Source organism: Hakea prostrata, chromosome 4 (genome assembly GCF_041222555.1).
Source record: "Hakea prostrata isolate BN-2017 chromosome 4, UWA_Hpros_2, whole genome shotgun sequence".
NCBI classification, from domain to species: domain Eukaryota; kingdom Viridiplantae; phylum Streptophyta; class Magnoliopsida; order Proteales; family Proteaceae; genus Hakea; species Hakea prostrata.
Window position 1 is genome coordinate 8743846 of NC_142603.1, and position 21931 is coordinate 8765776.

At 38.4% G+C, this 21931-nt stretch overlaps 1 protein-coding gene across 9 annotated transcripts in view; it reads right to left on the reverse strand.

The window, feature by feature from the left end:
* The window catches only part of LOC149017632 (UDP-Glycosyltransferase superfamily protein), a 61418-nt gene that overhangs the window by 26814 nt on the left and 12673 nt on the right, over positions 1–21931 (reverse strand). For all 9 annotated transcript variants that reach the window (XR_016172831.1, XM_089151944.1, XM_089151945.1 and 6 more), the window contains exons 6-10: positions 12143–12365; positions 11255–11389; positions 8650–8754; positions 8138–8236; positions 4811–4940 (exon numbers count right to left, since the gene is read on the reverse strand). Coding sequence is in view for 8 of the 9 variants with exons in the window: in XM_089151944.1 (XP_089008070.1) it covers positions 4811–4940; positions 8138–8236; positions 8650–8754; positions 11255–11389; positions 12143–12365 (692 nt within the window). In the remaining variant the exon portion in view is untranslated. The remainder of the gene's footprint in view (positions 1–4810; positions 4941–8137; positions 8237–8649; positions 8755–11254; positions 11390–12142; positions 12366–21931) is intronic.

The window sequence follows — 21931 nt, forward strand, 5'->3', positions numbered from 1 at the left end:
ACAGTCTATCACAAATATCAAATGCTTATGTGAAATGATTGGGAACCACAAAGAAGATGAAGCAAAAAAAGCTCTACATTGCAGAAGGGATTGAATATATCAAAGAAAAAAGTTGCTGAATGGCACGTGGACATCACTGATATTGAAGTTGACCACATAGAGTTCATGATTCCACCTAAATTTTTTGAAGAGAAAGCCTCTGTCTTGAAGATTACATTCCAAACACCTGTGAGATGCTATAGTATTTTTATGGGCTAAAACTAGATGTGTTCCACACCAAACTCATCCCTGAATTTGACACTTGAAAGAACTCATTGTTGAGTTTTTATCAACAGTGGGAGAGTTGAAAATTAAGATTGCTCAATTTGGGTCTCAGCCCTAAAAACGTTTTATTTTGTCTCATCATTGGGTTCTACAAGCCTTGAGCTCCTTGATTTTGGGTTTATTGATACAAAGGACCTAATTTTTAAGCCGACATAGTGGGTTTAATATTAGTAGACGGGATTAGTTATTAGGAACATTAAAATTTTAGTTAGTCTTCCATTTAAGTATTACTTTGGAGATGTAATCTTAACTAGGATCTGTCAACGGATCCTAGTTGGGAATCCTAGCTTCACATTAAGTCTTTTAGAGGAATTAGGAGTCCTTTTATGAGTTAAATTATGTATTCAAAAGGTCTACATATATATATATAATACATCCCCCGTCAATTGGAGATGATTTGAATAAAGAAAAATGACTTTCTTGGAGGAGTTTTCATGCTGTTGAGCAATGCATAAGGGATTGGTAATTGGCATCCCAAGCCCGTTTCTTCTCTTCTCTTCTTCCCAAGAACATTTTCAACCATTCAAACTACTGTTTAAGGTTTTTCTGCAACAACAGTAAGTTTACAACATCTTCTAATCCTTTAATTTCCAAACCTTAACTCCTCCCTTCTTGAATCTTTGCTTTCTACAGCCATTAAAAACCCTCCACAGACCAACTTTTCCCATTAAAGACCAGTCAAATTGAGCCAGCATCAATCCCTACACCTGATCCACCTTGCTTCATATTTCCTCCAAATCATTCCATCAACCCAAACCTCAAGCGAAAACCCTAATAATCTGCCCAACCCCAACCAGTTATCCAAATTCTCTCAAGTTTGTATCGAATACAGCCCCCGTCAGCTCCTCATTACTCAACTAACTCAACTCAAGCCCCATTCCAAAATTTAAACCCTAAACCCTAGTTTCATCCAAAAATTCTTTTTTCAAAAACACCAATGTCTCAGCTTACGGAAACAAAGCATGGTCTGAAACGAAATTGACTCAGTAGACTGAATTTCGATGAAATTTCGAAAATTCCAAGCGGTTGTAATTGAGATTTGACAACCTCTCAATATTTGTTCATACATCTTAACGAAAATTTCAATGTTTTCTTGCATATCCATCTTTAGATTTGTGAAAATACATGATCCAATTTCCTTCACATATAGCTGAGCATGGGCAAATCAAGAAGACCGTTTGTGCTAGGTTTTAATCAAAAAAACAGTGCCACTGTGTTTATTGGCCTTAAAATAGGTTGCACACTAAAAACCAGGTAAAAAAAACTACCTAAAACACACATAAACCATAATCCGAAAATTGGTATACCGTCCCGCCAAAATTTCAGCAATTTAGGTCGAAACACCAAGTCGAAATGAAATTTCAAACCTAGTCTTCACCATTTCACTGATTCCCTCCTCAAAAAAAAAAAAAAAAAAAAAAAAAAAAAAACTTTAAATTCAGCATTCAAAACACTTCCATAAACTTTAAACCATCATGAAAGCTTCTTACTTTCCTATCATCTTCTTGACTAAACCTAACCATCAAACACTAGCCCTCAAGTGGAACTCACACCCTACTTTTGATCTATCGCGCTTAGCAGCTAACTCTAGATCTCAAATTGGTCTCCAACCAATCTAGGACTACATCAATAATGAGAGACAATAGGCTTAACCTAGGGAGTCTCAACTTAATGTTGGAGATCTTGTTTCATCTAATATATCTTCACTTGAAGGAAACAAGGGACACAATTGGAAAATAACAAAGAAAAATACAACATAATATTTAAAATAACCTTAACAATATCCTTGCATCCTTAAATTGATTTGAAGAATCTTAACCAAACTTTGTTCTTGTTAGGTCAAATGTGTCTATCAATATCTCCTCAAGAACTCCATCTTATCTGCCCTCCTCATATAGATGACAGATCCCTCTTTGATATGGCCGAAAATATTTCTCTCTGCCCCTTGTCCTCTTAGCTACTTCGATCAAGATTACTAATGGGCTCTCAACCTCCTTCTAACTTGACCCTTAGCACCCTCTTGGACCTCTCCATAATCACTTAAGTGCCCATGTCATCTAATATGTGAAAACACAGACCCCGCGGCCAAAACCTCAAGTGGGGCCCCAGGATGGCTCCAAGAAGCCACCCAAAGCTAGTTGAACCCTTTTTGGGGGGTATTTTGGGCATTTTAGCCCTTATTTCATTTGTTAATTTGAGTTAGGTTTGGTTATGTTTGGAGAATTTTATTATTGAGTTAAAATTAAGTTGAATGAGTCCTAAGGGAGTGGAACTTAGTTAGTTGAGATAAGATAAGATTCCTTAGCTTATCTGCTAGGAGTTACTTTATCATTAAGAGTCCAGTCCAAGATGTAATTGTATCCTTTTTTTTTTTTTTTTTTTGGTAGAAAGATGTAATTGTATCCTTATCTGTTAAGGAGTTCCAAGTTGAGTCAGTCTTTTATTTTCAGGCTATAAATAGCCTATTCATGTAACGTTATTTTCAAATTGGATTGATTAATGAATTGAGTGTTTTGGCCAAGAGGTGGCAGGTTCCTTTTGAGGGGGACCCAGTGGTGGTCTAGTGAAGCATCCTAATCTTCTGCTTCCAGCCTTCAAGTGCATTCAAAGCATTAATCCCAGCAAGCATCACTAACATCCAAGTAGGTAGAAGACTCCTACCCCTACCCCCAGCCCCAACCTTCCCCTACCTGTCCGCAGCATCCCCACCTCCTTCCCTTTCCCCGGCAACCCTAGAGTACCACCTTCTCACCACTGTAGCCTCCCCCTCCCCTCTAGTTAGACCTAGGAAACCATCCCCACACCATCGCAAATGCCCCCCTGCACCTTCCCCCTTCAAGCCCTAGCCCCTCCCCTAGTCATCGGGACCCTCCCCCTTTGCCCTCTTCCTCACGGCAATCCTACTCCCACTAGGAAACCCTCAATCCCATCCCCTTTCAAGCTTCTTTTGCCTTCATTAGGATCGCATGAGCCCTAGGAACAACCCCCTCTGTGATTTTCTCCAAATCAGCTCTACTTCCCTAACTTCAGAAAATACCTGCACTTCATCTTCTTCCTTGAAATTCTGCAAAAATTTTAAAGTTCTCGTAAACTGATTCTGTTGAGTTCTGTTCAGTCAATTCCTAATCTGATTGCTAGAACATCAATATAATTCAATTTCTGTGCAGCAGAATCAGCAAGGATTAGCCCTTACTTTTCCCTCTAAAACCCTGAATCCTCCAAATAAACTGAACCCTGTTCACATTGTGACTGACTTCTAAAGTGTGAAAACACCCTCTGGAACCCTAGAATTTTCATCTTTATTTGCTGGGATTCCCTGGGCAACCATAAATCTAGGGAAATTACCTTGTTACCCCTTACCCTAGATCCTGGCTTACATCAATCTACTTCTTGGATATCCCTAAACCTACTATGCTCTCAAATTTCATCTCTCATGGCTAATGGACCCTATCCTCTCCCCCCTTACCCTGGCCTCATCCAAGTCTGGAAGTCTCTCCCCCCAACTACTCCCTCCTGGACAAGATCACCTGGCTCCCTTCCACCTCTGGCCTTCTTAGTTCTAAACCAGCTTGGAACCTTACCTGCCACCACTCAGCCACTTCCCCTGGGTATCCCCTTTGTTTGATTCAAAGCCACATCCCCCTCATAGTTTCACTATTTGGAAATCCTTAAGCTTTTGCCTCCCCAACCAATCTTCCCTCATTCAATACCATACCCACACCTCCCCTTCCCCCCCCCCCCCAATTTTTTTTCTTTTTTCTTGTGTCCTTTGTTGGAATGTTATTAAGGATGTCAAGCACCTTTTCTTTGCTTGCCCCTTGCTTCCACCACCTAGAAAGAACTCTGAACACTATTTGGCCGTGTATAGTAGGCCCCTTCCCTTCCGCTAGTGACTGCATCACTCATCAGTTTATCAGAGCTTTCCATGCAGAAACTATCTGCAATATCACCAGTAAGCCAGTGTTCAGGGACGTCATTCTCACATCCGGATTGAGCATGACCTGCGAGTAAGGATGTCAAAGACGAACCAGGAAACCAAATACCAAATCTGGATATGGACCGCATAACCTGCACTGATTGGACTGAATTCAAAATGGTTAAGTCCCGATCTTAAAATGGCTTTTCAGTTCTTTTCAGTTTGGATCTGGAGATAACCACAGAACCAATGGTTCTAAGTTCTAACCAAATCCAAACTTGTGTTTTTACCTTCTCCAACACCTTGGAATGCGCCATGACAAACTGAAAACTGACAACTATACTATTGAAGAGCGAAACCAAGACAAACTTTTTGAGCCCAGAGGTGAAGCAGCTAAGCTTAACTCTCTTAGTCCTTATTCAAATTATGCATTAAAAGAATTCAACAGTCACACTATTGTAGACCCAGCTCACATAGAAATAAACTTAATTCAGCAATACAGTTGAGCAGATAAACCATCATATCTGAAGAATGAAGATATTGGGGTAAGCCAAAAGAATTAAGTCATACCTGATTAACAAAAATATCCCAAAAAAGTGGCCCAATGATAGCAGTCTGCCAATTGTGTATATGCAGAACATCAGGCTGCTTCCCACATTTCACAATATAGTCCAAGGAAGCCCGTGAGAAATAGGTAAATCTGCAAGGATCTGGGTAAGATATCATTAACAAATAACATTTATTGTATATCAAGTAAACAGTCAGCACCAAATACTGATGAAATATATGTGAAAAAACACATGCATATATTAATACTGAAGCAAATTTCCATTATAACTGCGAAACCTGACTATTATTAAGTTATAGCAAGGGAGTCAAGTAAAACTGGAAAATAGCAGAATTTCCCATAGAATTGAGAACTACAGAATCAAGTTTAGAAGTCATTTGCAAATTCCCAAAACTTGCCACTCTTATAAGTTAATGTCTTTCCAAGATTCATTTTCTTTCCCCATCATGATAATCAACCTCAGAGCACAGAATAAATTTCGACCATTTCAGTCAATTATTCCTTATGAAATCCTCTATTTCGGTCGAGACATGCAAAATATAGCAGGTTTCAACCTTTCTCCCTGGTTTCGCAGCTTAGGTTTCAACCTATATTTGCTGATTTCTCTTGTATTTGGTGATTTCTACCCCATTTTCACACTATTTCTACAACTCCTTTGCCTTCAAACAGCTCTTTTGCTTTGCCTTCAAACACCTCTTAAGCCACAATAGTTATTCATGGGCTCAAAGCCCAAACTACAAAGGAAACTCCAAGGCCCAAAGTGATAAAAGGCCTCTACAAACCCAAGGACACTGCCCCCACACCCTCGAAAGGGAGGCCCCCCGATTCCCGTGTCTATCGGCAACAGAATGTGAAGCATGAGCCACACCCAACAATTCCAAACTTTCCATTTTTTTATTTTTCTCTTGTTCATGCCTTGAATGAGCCATCACTTAATCTAGTTGGTCATTATATTTTGTTGACTTGTATATGTAACCATCCTATCAAACAATTCATGCATGCTGATGATTCTACGCCTATATACAATACAGTTAGTACTTCTCGAAACCAGCCAATTTTTAGTATTACTTGAATGATAATTTTGCACTAGTTTTTTTTGGCAAAATACTAGTTTCATTGTGTTTATAATGCTTTAAATAGGCACAAGGCAAGAAATCAGATGAAATGGAGGTCATATAAGGCCGAAACCTACATTGAAATTTTCCCCAAAAAAAAAACCAGGTTCTGACCCAAATTTCAGTCGAAACCTGGAGATTTAAGTTTTCAGCCAGGTTGAAACCGGCCTCAAAACCAAAACCTCAATCCTCCCCTCATAATACTTGAAACCTTACCATAGGGACAACTATCCTTGATCACAATCAATTATACTTCTAATTGATTTAGAACACAAGCGAAATCAAGTGTCAGCATCAACCATCACCTGATTTATGTAAGAGCTTACATCTTGTTTGAACAACAGCAACTTAAGTTTAGTTCAAAGGAGTAAATATGGACATGAAATACTCAAGTTACTTTGTTAACTGATGCATGAAACCTTCACTATTTCCATGAGATTATGCTAGTCCATTACAAAAATGGGGGATTAAAGCATAGTTGTCACAACATCCAGGCGAACCTAGGCATTGGAGGGGAAAATCAAGGGAATGTCCTTGACAACTAGGGTTTAGTTGACTCAAAATTGAGAAGGCACCTGGAAGATGTAGGAGCATGCCAGGGTCTTGTACTCCTGGAGGCTATGAGGCAAGCCTTGAAAGAGAAGCACATGAGAGAAAGCAGCAATAAAGAAAGACCTCGCAACAGGAGGGTCAAGAGACTTGGACAGGATCGAGTTCCAGGTCTAACAAAACCCCAAAGGCCTATTTCTGGCTGTAAAGAACAAGAATTATTTTAGTACACCCTAGCTAAGGTACAGAAATTTTCAAACTGAAATAAAGGAACAAAAAGAAGTTCCGAATGACTGGTTCAACCAGTTTCCACCAATTTTTGGTTTCTGGCTGGTGGAAACCTTGGTTGGCACCAAAATCATCATCCCCGTACAGAACAGACCAAGGCCTTCTTCAGTGAATGTTGGCTGGTTGGTTAGCATAACTTTTGATTTGGTTGCATGACATATGTCTTGTTAGATAGCCTTACATTAATCAGTGAAAGGTCATCAAATGGAAATTCCTCTGCCAAAAGGTGTCCAGGATGATACTAGGCTTCTTGATCAGGAAACCTAAATCAATCCAACATTGATAGGCCTATGGATTGCCTTAGCTCATGATAGAGGCTCTTGGTCTTGAGTAAATAAGTAATTACAGGGAAAATGGGGCCAAAATTAGACAAATTTCAGTATAATAGGAAATCTCCAATGTTCAGGATGTTTCTGCAAACTGTTTGAATTTCAATACCTGTAATCAGCCTAGAGACTAGAAGAAGATTGAGAAAAAAGAAGATAGCAGCCTATCGCATGTTTTGCTGAAGGAAAGCCTGAGATTAGAGTTCTAAAACTTTCTAATCAGAGGATATAATTATAACATCACTGTAAGTTTGTAACTAATAAAATACCAGATGGTCCAGATCTACCCCTACTTAAATGACGGCAGAATTACAAGGAATAAACAAAATAAAACAGCCCTCATTACTAAAGAAAGCTGATGAAAACACCCTTTCCTTTTTCCTCCCCACCCCAATCCATGCTGGACCTGGAGCTCCTGCGGTAGCATGACTTCTTGCTAGAGCAGGACTTCAACACAATCTTTGTTTGGCTTGAACAATCCCATATATTTAGCAAAGTGAAATTTGATTACTCCAGTTTCCAACTAAACCATTTGTTGTGGCTATTTATGTGCAAGAAATGCCAAACACCAACCCTTTAGTAGTCCATATAGGAGGTGAGGTAGGAGTACATCAAAACAAATAGTGTTGTTCCTGCCATCTGGCTGAGGGAGAGCAGGGTACCGAATGGTCTGTCTTTCTGCTTGTGTGTTTTATGTTTCTTTCATTCTTGGACATCCCTGCAATTTTTAAAATTACATTCCCTTTTTTTATTTTTTCAAAGAAAATGAAACTCTTACATCCTTTATACAATTGTATTGGCAGTTGGCTTCCCATGGCAGTAACAAAATCCGCCACAGGAATTCCTTTATAGAGGCTAACATCTGATTTGAGCAACACTGCAAAGCAGACAATATGTGACCAAAATATATATATATATATATACACACACACACACACACTTGTGATTACTATTTTCAACATGGTTGGAGTACTTGACCTCATGGGAACTTTCTAAAATACATGAGTTCACACTAAATGAGTTCAAAAGTGAGAAGAATGACCATACTGACCGTTCAAAGTCATCAGGGTACCCATATATCCTCTCACGGTTGAAAAGTTCCGAATAGCTTACAGGTTCAATAAATGTTATTCCAATGCCACATACCACACTGAATAAGAGAACAATACACAAAATCAGCACACAGGAGAACTTGATTGATGGATGCAAATAATGATTTTACTTATTTTTTCACTCTATTTCTTTGAGATCATTTAAAACAAGTATATCCAGAATAGGAAGTTAAAATCCCTATGCTCATTTGTTTCCAGGTAAAAAAAAATAGCATAAGAAATGTTTCCTGTACATAGGATTTTCCTATGTTTGTGTGACAAAAAGTACAGTTAGAGAAGCTTTATGCCAAATGTCATTTGCAGATCAAATTTTCCAATGAAACAAAGAAGGCGCATTGAAACAAGAGAAACTATTCCTGCCTCTTTTCCCTCCTCCTCCTCGGTATTGTAAGTTAGTAGTCTCTTTGCTAACACAATTTGTTACTCGTCAAAAAAGACAATCAGTTCTCACCCAGTCCATATTCTGTTTGCATGCCACTGACCATTGAAGAAAGAATAAAACTCTGCCTCAATTTTCCTTAATCCTTTAATCTGCTTCAAGTCCAGACAAGCATACCTGTTTAAAGAAGGACATTCAATTCAGTAATCACTAATCAGAAACATCTAGCTACCATGGCAAGGTATAGTTGTAAATTTTAAGCAATGAAACACTTGGTCAACATACCATAGTACACCACTTTTTCCACTAACTTGGAAATGATAATACATAAAAGTACAAAACAAATGAGAAGAAGTCAATGAACCCTTCATGCTAAAATGCTAAAGGTATGCTTATCTCCAACCCAATCCCCCTGTGGAAGTGGAACTTCTACCAGGTTATGACCTTTTTATGCAGAAGTGGTGTTATGACTTATGACCTTCTGTCTGGCCAAACTTCATGCAAGCATGGTTGGAGATCCAGTTCTTGAGGGCAATCTCACCCTTCAAAAAAACCGAGATCTCGGTTGAGATATTGTAAATTTCAAGGGTCAACTTGAGTAAACTCGAGGGCACATCTCGGGGGTTTTAACGATCAAGTTGGGCTGAAACTGATATTTAGCCTATTTTAGGCCCTTTAAACACACTAGTGGCCTTAGATTTGTGAGAAAGGACCCTATGTTATAATGACTATATTGAAAGGGGGAAAAAATAGCAACAAGCATGAAAAAAGTTGACTCCAAGAGGTTGTAGGCTTGTAGCCCTTCCAATGGAGTCTAACATATTAATGACTTTCATAATCTAAGTATTTTTCAATATTTTTTAATTCTTATTTCTTAGAAAATAAATTTTTAATCCAAAAACTCAAAAAAATAAATTAATAACAGAAAATTAATTTTTTAGCAAATTACATTTACACCCCTATGTTTGTAAACAGTTACACTTACACCCCCTTAAATTCATTCTATTACAAACATTCCCCTATGCATAACACCGTTAGTTTTATATAGCAAAAACACATATTTACCCTAAGTCTTAATATAAGTTCTAAAATTAATATATATATATATATATATATAAGTCAGTCCCTAAATCCTAATATAAAAGTGAATCAATTTTTAGGGTGAATCGACTCTTCAGGAATCTGCTTAAAAAAAGAAGTTTTTTAAGTAAAAGACACAATTATAATAAATTTAAGAAAATAATAGAAAAATTACAGCTTCCCTTTTTTTTAAGCGTTTGAAATAAAGAAGGGCAATATTGGAAATTTTGAAAATATCATACATGCCAACTCATCACTTAACCCTATTATTCTAGTAGTTGGGGGTTCAGTTGTTATATAATTCAAAATATAACGGGTGTAAATAATAGAATAAATTATAGGGGTGGAAACGTAATTGACTGCGAAAACTAGGGTTGTAAATGTGATTTGCTCTTAATTTTTTCCATGAAAGCGTAGATCAGACAAAGATGTTAAACATACGTTTAATCCACATCCACACTCAAAGACCTACTCTAGAACACAGTATTTTTTTTTAGGGGGGGGAATCAGATTTGGGGGAAGTTTTGACCTTGCTTGAAGAACACCTTCAAATGGCCTTGATTGATGTTTTCGATGTAGATGTGCTAAAGATTCCTTAGGGGTGTTGCAGGTCAAGATCTGGCGAGATTTAGGTGAAAAATCTAGCCGAAATTACCCTTCAAGTGCACTGAGAGAGCCGAGGCGAGATTCCACTCGAGTGAGAGGGAGCAAAAAATTCTTGGTTTCAACCAAGCTCCCATGTTGAACCGAGATTTCAGCCAAGGAGTAAAAACCAGGTCTCAACACTAGTCTCGTCTCGCTGGGCTGGAAAAGCAAGATCTTAGCAAGATCTCCTACCATGCATGCAAGGCTCCCATAGGTCATTGACATATTCCACCATCTCTACTTCCTAAATGTCTTCATTAAAAGGGAGAAAAGAAGAAATATATCGCATCCAACATGCTAGGACTATTTTGATTAGAAACTCGGTATAAGATGATACAAACCAGAAAGCTCTCTTTAAGTCTTATATTCCAAGGGTCGGAAACAATATAATAAAAGAGAATATTTTGATATCTTTTATCTCTAGTATATTTGAAGCTGGAATTAGTGGTAACGAGGACATTTGTGATTGAGGCATATGTATATCGTACATGAATAGGGTTTTATAGTTTCTATTTGAAACTATTTTTTTTCTCCACTGTAGATGTACAGGCATAAAGCCAGCTTTTCTTCTTCTGTAATTCAATAAATTCTCCTCCATAAAATTCATCTCAGAATTTATGGCTTTGATTAACTTTATAATTGGCATCTTAACCTTCATGTAAGTAGCCACATGCATCCTATATGTATCAACACTTAGTATGACTCACATCAGCACTAGGAGATATTACATCCCTTCAACATTTTAATGTCAAATTCTAGTTCCAAGTTGCAACACGCTTCCTCCTTGCCATGGAAAATTAAGATTGACATAGCAGGTTTCTAATGGGTGACATAAATTTTTAGAAATAGAGTGATATTTTGACCATTCAATTCCAAAATGACAAGGTGAGGCTATGACAGTCATTTTCTAAAGTCTACATAAGTAAATTGAAAGAGAAATTTTAATGCGTACTTTGGCAAGATAACCTCAGCTAAGTTTCCCTTTCTTTGTAGGGCACAAGATAGGCCAGTCACATATGATGACAAAGGACCAACTGCAGCCACTGGTGCCATCTCAGTACAAATGTGAACAATATGATGTGCATTCCTGCATCAAGACAATAGAACAAATCATAATAGTCATAGATATAAGGATGAAAAATAAAAAATAGCTGAATAACCTTCACTACAGATTTCATGATGTGGACCTTTGGCAACCCCTCAGGATTCTCTACAATCTGGTGTGTGTCCATTCTGTGTATTCCTTCTAGGCTCCCTAAGAATGACCCCCCCCCCTCTCCCCCAATCCAAAACTCCCTTATCTCAAATGGCTCTTGGTGTTCCCCTTCCCTCTCCACTTCCCCCCTCCTCACCCTTCCCTTCAGGTATGTCTAGCTCCCTTTCTGCATTGGTAATGTTTCCACCTCCTCAGCCTGGCACCTCAATGGACCACAATGTGCTTATTCCTATTTTTTTTCTGGTGCGCACACGCGTGTGTGTGCACGTTTGGCTTTGGTTTGGGATTCATACTTGTTCCCTAAATTGGGATTCTCAGTGGTTCTCTAAGGTGTACTTCTGGTACATATTGTTGAACCTATGCTGCGAGAAATTCTCAGCAATCTCACCCCCTTCTCTCCATATCTCTCTCTGTAGTTGCTGCTTTATAGTGATTGCAATTGTTACAAAAAGCATAAAGATCGATCATCAGGCACCAAAATTTGTTGAATAACAAGCCACATTCCATTTATAGCATCCTAAACTTGAAATTAGACTTTCTAAATAGGATGAAAGACAACTTTTCAGCAGTAGTGTCAACACGTTTAACAATCTATGAAAAAAGCACCTAGAATGGATGACGTACCGCTTGCTTTTATCTGACCACTGGCGAAGTTCTGCCAGCAGTTCAGCATCTCTTTTTTGCTCAAAGTGAGGGAAAAAATCACCCACAGTAACCTTGTTTTCCATGACCACCCTTCTAAGATCAGATGCTTCAGCAGTCTTAATCATGCCTGTTAGTACCATTGAATCTATTCTAAGCAACAACTCACAGAAAACTGTCTGTTTGGCTGATTTAGGCAGGGCACCTGAAATACCATGGGCACCACCATTAGTCTCTACATTAGTTTCAGAATATGACTGACTACTTGCAAAGACCAAAATATAATTGGAAAATAAAATAGAAAAACCTTCTCTATTCAACTCTTTCTAGTCCAGCACCTTCTTTTAATCTTTGTTGGGGGAGGGGGGGGAAGAGCAGGAATCCAGATTTTAGTTATTTATGCAAATAATGGAGATTGTATTATTTATGCATATAAAGGTGTTGAGAAACACAATTTTGGTAGAATGGCTTGAATTGATCAGTGTGATCTCAAGCCCTCTATTTATAATAAAGTGGAAAAAACACTATTACATAAATACCCTTACTTGGGTAACAAGAAATAGAAATTTACATGAACAAAAACTCTAATAGAGTTGAACTCCTAGTAGAATTCAACCAACACTCCCCCTCAAGTTGAGGCATAGATATTAGTCATGCCCAACTTGCCTACAATAGGAAGGAAATCTCCTTCCTTCAAACCCTTAGTGAAAATATCTACCACTTGGTTTCCAGACCTCACAAAAGGCATGTAGATGAGCCCTTGTTACAGCTTTCCTTTGACAAAAAACATGTCAATTTGAATGTGCTTAGTTCAATCATGTTGCACAGGAATTATTGACAATACTAATAATAGCCTTGTTGTCACAATATAGCATCATAGGGTTTGGAACTTGGACTCCAATATCTTCTAACAAGCCTTCCAACCATAGTAGCACAATAACTCCACGAACCATAGCTCTATATTCAGCTTCGGTACTGGATAAAGCTACCACATTTTGTTTCTTACTTCTCCAAGTAACTAGATTACCTCCAACGAAAGTACAGTAACCTGAAATTGACTTCATGTCAGAAGATCCAGCCCAGTCTACATCAGTGTATGCTTCTACTCTTAGATTATCAGTGAGTGACAAAAGTATTCATTTTCCAGGAGTTTCCTTCAAATACTGCAGTATTCTGGAAACAGCCTTCATATAAGCTAAATATGGATTATGCATAAACTAGCTCTCTATCCCCACGGCACAAGCGATGTATGGCCTAGTGTGGACAAGTAGATAAGCTTCCCTACCAACCTTTGGTATCTTCCTTTGTCTACTAGTTCTTCCTCTTTTTCCTTAACTTTAGCTTCAGCTTCAATAGGGGTATCAACTGCTTTACACCCCAACATTCCCACTTCTGATAATAAATCTAGGACATACTTTCTTTGGGATAGGAATGTACCCTTCTTTGACTGAGCCACCTCAATCCCTAAGAAGTACTGTAACTTCCCTATATCTTTAATCTCAAAATCTCTGCCAATAAAGTCCTTCAACCTTTGAATTCTTCATCATCATTCCCTATGATGACAATATCATCCACATAAACAATGAGATGTGAGATATTAGTATCTGACTTCTTGACAAATAGTGTATGATCACCATTGTTTTGCTTGTACCCAATAGAAATCATTGCCTTTAGGAGGCGTCCAAACCAGCATCTAGGAGACTGTTTTAACCCATCAACTGACCTCTTCAATCGACAATCTTTTCATGCAGTATTGTCATCAAAGAAACCATGTGGGATTTCCATCTAAACTTCTTCCTCTAACTCCCCATGCAAAAAGGCATTCTTTACGTCAAGTTGATGCAAGTTCCAGTCTTTGTTCGCAGCTACAGTCAACGAACTATGACAAGTGTTCAGTTTTGCAACAGGGAAGAAAGTCTCCTGATAATCAATCACATAGGTCTGGGTAAACCCCTTTACAACTAGTCTAGCCTTCAAACTGTTGACTGATCCATCCATATTTTGTTTAACCCCAAACACCCATTTGTAGCCCACAGGTTTTTTTCCTGGAGGAAGTGTAACTATAACTAGCTCCCAAGTATCATTTTTCTTCATTACTTGCATTTCCACTGCCATAGTTGTCTTCCATCTTTTATCAGCATAGGCTTCCTGCCAACTTTTAGGAACATATATAGATGATAAAGAGGATATAAAAGCACGGTAACAGTCAGACAAAGAGTCATAAGAAACTTATTTAGCTATGGGATGTTAAGACAGCAATAGGAAGATCAAAAGAAGATACCAAAGGGGGAACAGTAGAATCTGATTCTGGAGCAGGAGACTGAAATGATAACGTGTCACCTTTCTCCACCTGCTTTAGCCGGTTATAATTCTTCCTCTGATAAGTCTGCACCTCCTTATTATGGTCAATCTTGTTTTGAAAGACCTCAATAATGTGCCTCACAGGAGTGGTCTCCCCCTGATTAGGTTCTTCATATGGTTCAGAAAAAGGAGGGGGAGGATTAAAGTCTTCAGATATACTGGCCGAAGTCTCTCCCTAGTTAGGAAACACTTTTTGAACTCTTAAGTTGTGTTGTGATGGTGTCATAGAAAGGTCTAGAGTTGGAAAGAGCACCTCTTCTTTAGGACTTTCCCCCTGGAGAGGTGTATAGTAAGGGAAAAACTCATTAAAATTACATCCATGAAAACAATGGTTTTCCTGAAAGGAGGATGATAATATTTGTACCCTTTTTGAGTAAAAGAATACCCCAAAAAAATGCAACATAGGCCACAAAGATCCAGCTTACATTGGTGGGCTGTGATTTTGGCATTAACAATATAAGACAAACATCCAAAAACCTTTGGGGGAATAAAAAAAAAGAAGAAGCTCATTAGGACATTTAAAACCAAGTATATCCTATTCATAAGGTAAGAGGCAATGAGTATAGCATCACTCCAGTATTAGTCAGGGAAATTCATAGCAATCATAAGTGAACAAGCTATATCTAAAAGATGCCAATTCTTCCTTTCGGCAACCCCATTTTGGGCAACCGTATCAACACAACTGGTCTGGTGTATTATACCAAAGTCAGAGAGAAATCTCTGAATACACCATCAATATACTATGTGCCGTTGTCACTACAAAAGATCTTCACAGTGGCATTGAACCGAGTTTTAATCATATTATGAAAATCACGAAAACATCGAAAAACCTTATTTTTTTTGTTTTGAAAGATAAATCCATGTAGAACGAGAGTGCCAATCAATAAAAGTAACAAAGTACTTATGGCCAGTAATTGACACACATCAACAAGGGCCCCATACATCAGTATGAATTAGTCCAAAAGGAATAAATTTTTGATTATGAAGGGAAGGTAAATAAGTAGAATGAATCTGCTTTGCAAAAATGCAGGCTTCAAAAAAAAATCATCCTTTTTACAAAAAAAAACTAAATCAGGAAATACTTTCTTAAGAGTTGCTAGAGGGGGGTGACCTAGCCTACTATGCCACTGATGAAGGTCTAATATTACCGAATGGAACTGATTAGAAGAGGCAGTCAAAGCAGAAATAGATCCTCCAATTGGCTCCAACAGATAAATTCCATTGTCTAGTTTACCACGTCCAATCTCCTTCTCTGTTACTAGATCCTGAAAGACACGGTAAAATGGGGAAAAAATCACTTTACAATTCAAGTCATGCGTAAGACTACTGATAAAGAGCAAGTTAGTAGAGAAAAATGGAACGTGTAAAACTTTAGACAAAGAAAGTGATGGAGGATGCTGAATGGTCCATTTTCCAGCAATGGAAGAATATGAGCCATCAGCAATTCAAACTATATCTTTTTCGGAAGTTGGAGTATAATGTAAGAAAAAGGAGGATGAACCTATCATATGATTCATGGCTCCTGTATCAATGATCCAAGGAGCAGAAACTGAAGAAACATGCAAGCCTGTAAAAGTTTTACCTGAAGTAGCAAAGTAGTAGTTGGTATGAGTAGTGGAGGAAGCAGTAGTAGAGGCTATACCGGCAGTAGAAGACTACAAAATACATCACAGAGTAACTAACCCCTCTTATGAAAAACCAATGTCTGCAAAGGGTGGTGTGGAAACAGTCTCAGAAAGATTAGCCTTCGGTTTTCCCCTTTTTTGCTCAAAATCAGCAGGTTTCCCACGGAGCTTCCAACAATTGGCCTTTGCATGATATGGTTTGTGACAATGCTCACACTTGACAATCTCCTTAACAGACTGTAAGGTTGACTTCTCCACAATAGGAGCATGAAGTATGGCTAATCAACAGATTTTCTCACACTAAATAAGGGCATAAAACTGTACTAGTGTACGAAAGGGAGAACAACTTAATACTTGCACTCTAATCTAATCATACTCCAAACACTTGCCAAGAAGTTATATACCCAAATCTTATTAACGTGCTTCCTATAAGTAGCCACATCATTTGGATTAGTGGGGTGATAATCCCCATAATGATCCAACTTCTGCCAAAGAGATTGCAACTCAGCATAATATTGGGCCACAGTCAGTTCTTTTTGGGTAATCTCATGAAGCTTCTTTCGTAGCTCACAAGCATGTGCATCATTCCCTAACTGTCCATATGTTTCAGTAGTAGTCTTCCAGATTTAGGCTGCAGCATCAAGTAATAAGTATCCACGGCAATATTTGGATTCATGGAATTCAAAAAGAATGACATAATAAAACAGTCATTCGAGATCCATTTATCCTGTGAAACATCTGTGGTGGTAGGTTTAATAGTGGTGTCCGTAATGTGCCCAACAAGTCCTCTTCCAGCAATAGTCAAGTAAGCAGACCAAGACCAAATCAAATAATTTGTTCCATCAAATCTTACCGAAAGAAGATGAAGAGTGGGGTAATGTTCGAAGCTAGTGGGAGCAGTAGTACCATCGGTAATTGCCATGTTTAAAAAATTGTCTGCAGTTTTTTAGTCTTCACCCTTTCAAAATAACTGAGACGTCGCAGAATGCAATAGCCAAATCACCCAAACAAATCTAGGGAATGATAGGATTCAAAAGGTACATATAAGGAACACCATGGTTTTTTTATATGGAATTATGGGAAATTACAAGTAAGCTCCTGAAAAATGTGAATTCACAAACAGGTCCCTAAAAATATACAAATTCACAAATCAGCCCTTGAAACTATGCAACTTTACAATTAAATCACTAAAAATATGCAGATTTACAATTAAATCCTTAAAAATATGCAAATTTACAAACGAGGTCTCTAAAACATCAATATTTTTTTCTTTCTTTTTTAGAACCGCAAGTTAGGAGGGGAAAAACCAAAATATGGTTCGATTAAAGTTGGGCTGGTCTGGTCCATGTTAATTCAAGGGTTGAATAGGTTTTAAGGATCTCTCGTTTTAGAAGAAGAAGAAAAAAACAGAAGAAGAAGGGCAGAAATGATTCCAGAGATTGGTCAAGTGTGGGCGACAAGCTTCTGCAATGCATTTTCAAAGAAGAAGAAAAACTAGGAGAAGAAGACGGAAGGAAGAGAAAGGCAGATATGGGTTTGATTGTGGGTGATAAGTTTCTGCAATGACTAAGATGGCTTCTAGGACTGGGTTTGAGTGTGGGCGATAGGAAGAGAAAGGCAAAGCAGTTGCTAAAGAAGATGAGGTTGCAGTGGATGGTTTCGGCGATGGAGCAGTTGCAGCGGCGGTGGAGGTAGGTCTTTGTCAGGGAGAGAGAGATTTTTGCTTTTTTCCTTCTCTCTTCCCTAATCAAACTTGGGCTCTGATACCATGTTGAGAAACACAATTTTGGTAGAGTGGTTTGAATTGATTAGTGTGATCCTAAGCCCTCTATTTATAATAAAGTGGAAAAAACACTATTACATAAAGACCCTTACTTGGGTAACAAGAAATAAAAATTTACAAGAACAAAAACTCTAGTAGAGTTGAACTCCTAGTAGAACTCAACCAACAAAAGGCTTGTTACACCACTTATGGCCTTCATCTTACAATTGAAGACAATATCATATAGTAAGAAACGTAGAAGTAGCAATGGTCCCTATTGAATGATTTGGGAATCAAGATTAATGCCAATGTGACAAGTTACAAGTACACCCATAGGGCACCAAAAATAAAACTTTTGTTAAATATTCCCTTTCAAAGTGGTGCATAGATATCAATCATGCCTAACTTGACAAAAAATAATGTAATAAGAGTTTTTTATAGATTGCACACTTTATTGGGGCTTAAACTCTGGGTTACAAGCTTTAATGCCCTAAATTATAGATTGCACACTCTCAAAATTACAACTTGCACACTCCTAAGATTCCATCCAAGAACTTGTAAAATCATGAGTAAAATGACCACATTACCCTCACTATAGTCAAATGACATAACAACGCCCATTTAAACCCTATCATACCCAACCCTCACCCGTCTTTTACCTACACCTCGCCAAAACTACCCACCACCATCACCATAAACCATCCCACCCCCTCCCGCTGCCAGAAATTACCTCCTCTCTCTCTCTTAAAGAACGTTTTAAAGGGCGTACTGCATCATCCAAAATTGAGGCTTAAGATCATATACGACCCAAAGAATATCTTGAGCACCTGGAATGGCACTTCCCCTGCAACTACAAGGATTTCAGATGCAATCATCTTCCAAACATACCCAAAAGCCGAGAAAGCTTTGAACTTTCTTCCGTCCTTTTCAACGGCTACAGATTTGCTTGCAAAGACCTCACGGTCTCTAGCTTCTAAGATCAGCAACCAAACCTCGCTATCTTCCACACCAACTCCAACAACTTCACTGGCTCCCTTCCTCCTGGAATCAGAACCAACTAGATCCCTTTCCTCTATTAACTCGACCTTAGCAACAACAAACTCACCGGAAACTTCCCAGTTTCAACTTTTACTTCCAAAAACCTAACCTTTTTGGACCTCTGGTTCAACAATTTTGCAAGCACGGTACCTCCTCAAGTGTTCACACTAGATCTTGATGTGTTTTTCATCAACAACAACTTCATCCAGAATCTGCCTTCAAATCTTGGCAGCAGCACCATGTTGTACCTGGTTTTAGCCAACAAGAAGTTCACCGGTCTGATCCCACGAACCATTGGCCAATTGAACCCGAGCTTGCTCGAAGAGTCTAAGTCTTGTTCCTCAAGAACATCTTATCTGGTTGCCTTTCCAACAAGATTGGATTTGCAAAGAGAGGGGGGTGATTTCTAGCAAGGGAAGGTGATTATCGGCGGGGGGAGGGGTCGGGGTGGTTTTCAGCAACATTGTCAAGCAGTTACATCGAGGTGTAGGTAGAATATGGGTTCTCCCTTCACCTACCTAAGGGTTGGGTATGAGAGGGTTTAAATTAGGGTAGTTCTCTCATTTGACTATAATGAGGATAATATGGTCAATTTACTCGTGATTTAACAGAATCTTAAATAGAATGTTAGGAGGGTACAACTTGTAATTTTGAGAGTGTGCAATCTGTAACTTAGGGCATTAAAGCATGCAACCCAGAGTTCAAGCCCCACTAAAGCATGCAATCCGTAAAAAATGCTAAAATCTTTAGTGCTTAATCAAATTAGTAAAAACATCTGCAAATTACCCATCTTATGAAATAACTTGAAACAATAATAAGACTGGCCACAATATTAAGGACTGGAATGCTAAGCAGTTAAGAAGAGCAATATGGATAAGATGTAGCAGAGAAGAGGATGCTAAGGAGGATGTACATAAGACCATGAGAAACAAAGTAAGGAATGATTATATTGGAACTACATTGGGGGTGGCACCAATCTAGGATAAACTTCTGGGAGTTGCTTAAGGTATGGGCATGTCCAACAAAGAAATCTCGATCTCAAGGCTGGTTTTGGTCGGCCTCGAAACTGAGATTGTGGCTGAGTTTCGGCCTTCTCACCAAAACATGTACTTTTGCCAGGAAATATCGATGGCCAGCCTCAGCCCTATTTTGAAGGGTTCATGCATACACCTTATTTAAAGCTAAATAACACAATGGAGGAGGTATTTTGCAAAGAAAACCAATGAGAAATACTCATTCATATCGTACCACTTGACAGACATGCGTGTCCATTCCGACAAGACAAAGAGTTGTAAATTGAAACAGAAGTACTTAAAATGTTTCATATAATGAAATGAAATGTTAAATAGCATGATAGCCACAAACTAAATAACAAAACATACTAATATGCAAACTAATTTTTAAAAACAAAAAATTAAAAAAATACTAGCACTCCTCTTAAAAAAATTAACACCACAAATTCATAGAATAAGCTCCCACATTGATTTGAAAACAAACAAACATGATTTAAACCATCAACCATGAAGAAATCAAAAATTTGGGATGAATGTACATAGCTTGCTTCAAGGTGTGTTTAATCCCCAAAGAACCAGGAAAGAGGATGTTTGTTGACAAAGGAGAACATTGATTTGAAGGAGAAATGAATTTCAAGAAGCAAAAAGCCAAAGACACATAAAAACTGGCAAAATTGGTGAAACTTGCTGTGACGAATTGAGAAGAGATCTACAATACCTGCAGATCTCATCGAAATATGGTACTAAGTGGACTGAAATGGTTCAATCCAGTTGAGAAAGCTCATCTCAGTCGAAATTTTGATCCAGACAAACCGAAATATGGTACAAATATTTTGCACAGCATGTTTCGTCTTGGTTTTCTTCCAGGCCGGTTGTGACCAAATTTGAACAGTGCCAGCAAGGAAGAGTGACCACGTTAGTTTTTAATAGGTAGATCCAAGCTTAAGATGACATTAGAGAAACCGTAAGAAGGAATATGCTTGGATTGCTTGCTGTGTGGCTCCATCTGAGTATGACAGCAGATACAGTTGCTTGTTGGACAAAGACTCAGGTTACTGACCCTTTGTAGGGGTTGTTTCCAGGGATGCTGGCAGAGGCTGCTAAAGTAGCCTCAAGCAGGAACATGAACTGACATAGGTGCTGGAACTCATCAGAAGAAAGAGGGGACCAGACATCTCAAACAACCTAAGGTTTTTAATCAGTTCAGCACAATGAATAGTGACAATGAACAAGAACAATGCATACGTGCCAATTAATAGTGATGGTGAATAGTACCAATTAACAGCGACAAGTGAATAGAGCGTCAGATAATTCCAGAATAACTAGCTCTGATACCATGTGGAGATTTGGAATAATGGCTTTTGATTATTTGATCACAGCCTTTCTTCATTTATAAATGAGGAAATTTTTAGAAGAGGTACAAGGACAAAATAACCTCAACAACAAACCCACCCTTGAAACAAGACTATAACATATTTTAAATTCTTCTTCTTCTTTTATTAACTTTTACCTCCGCAGGTAGGTTATATAGTTTCTTGCATACTACTACTAGTGATGTCCCATCAATGTGTTGGAGACAATACTCACACAACATCACATGCTGTCCTTCTTCTACCATCCACTTTATCTCTCTCATTGTTTCCTACACCTTAAATTTCACTAAGCTTGCCTTTGTGGCTGCTGTCTTATCCTCCAGATTTGGGAACTTTTAAATTTCAAAATTCATAGTAAGGCCTCTGAAGTCTACTCTAGTTATGTTGAAAACCCATGGAACCGGCTTACTAATGAATATTGACTTATTGAGTACAATCTTTCTTCCCCTCTCATTGCTTCAGCACCCCTAACCACCTATCTGATGTTAGGCCTGGTTCTTCCCTGGTTTCTGTTTCCTGTGAAGTCTTTTCTCTTTTCCCAGTTTTCTATGGCTCCTTGTACCATACTCTCACCTTGGTACTGGATTTTTAAAACTCCC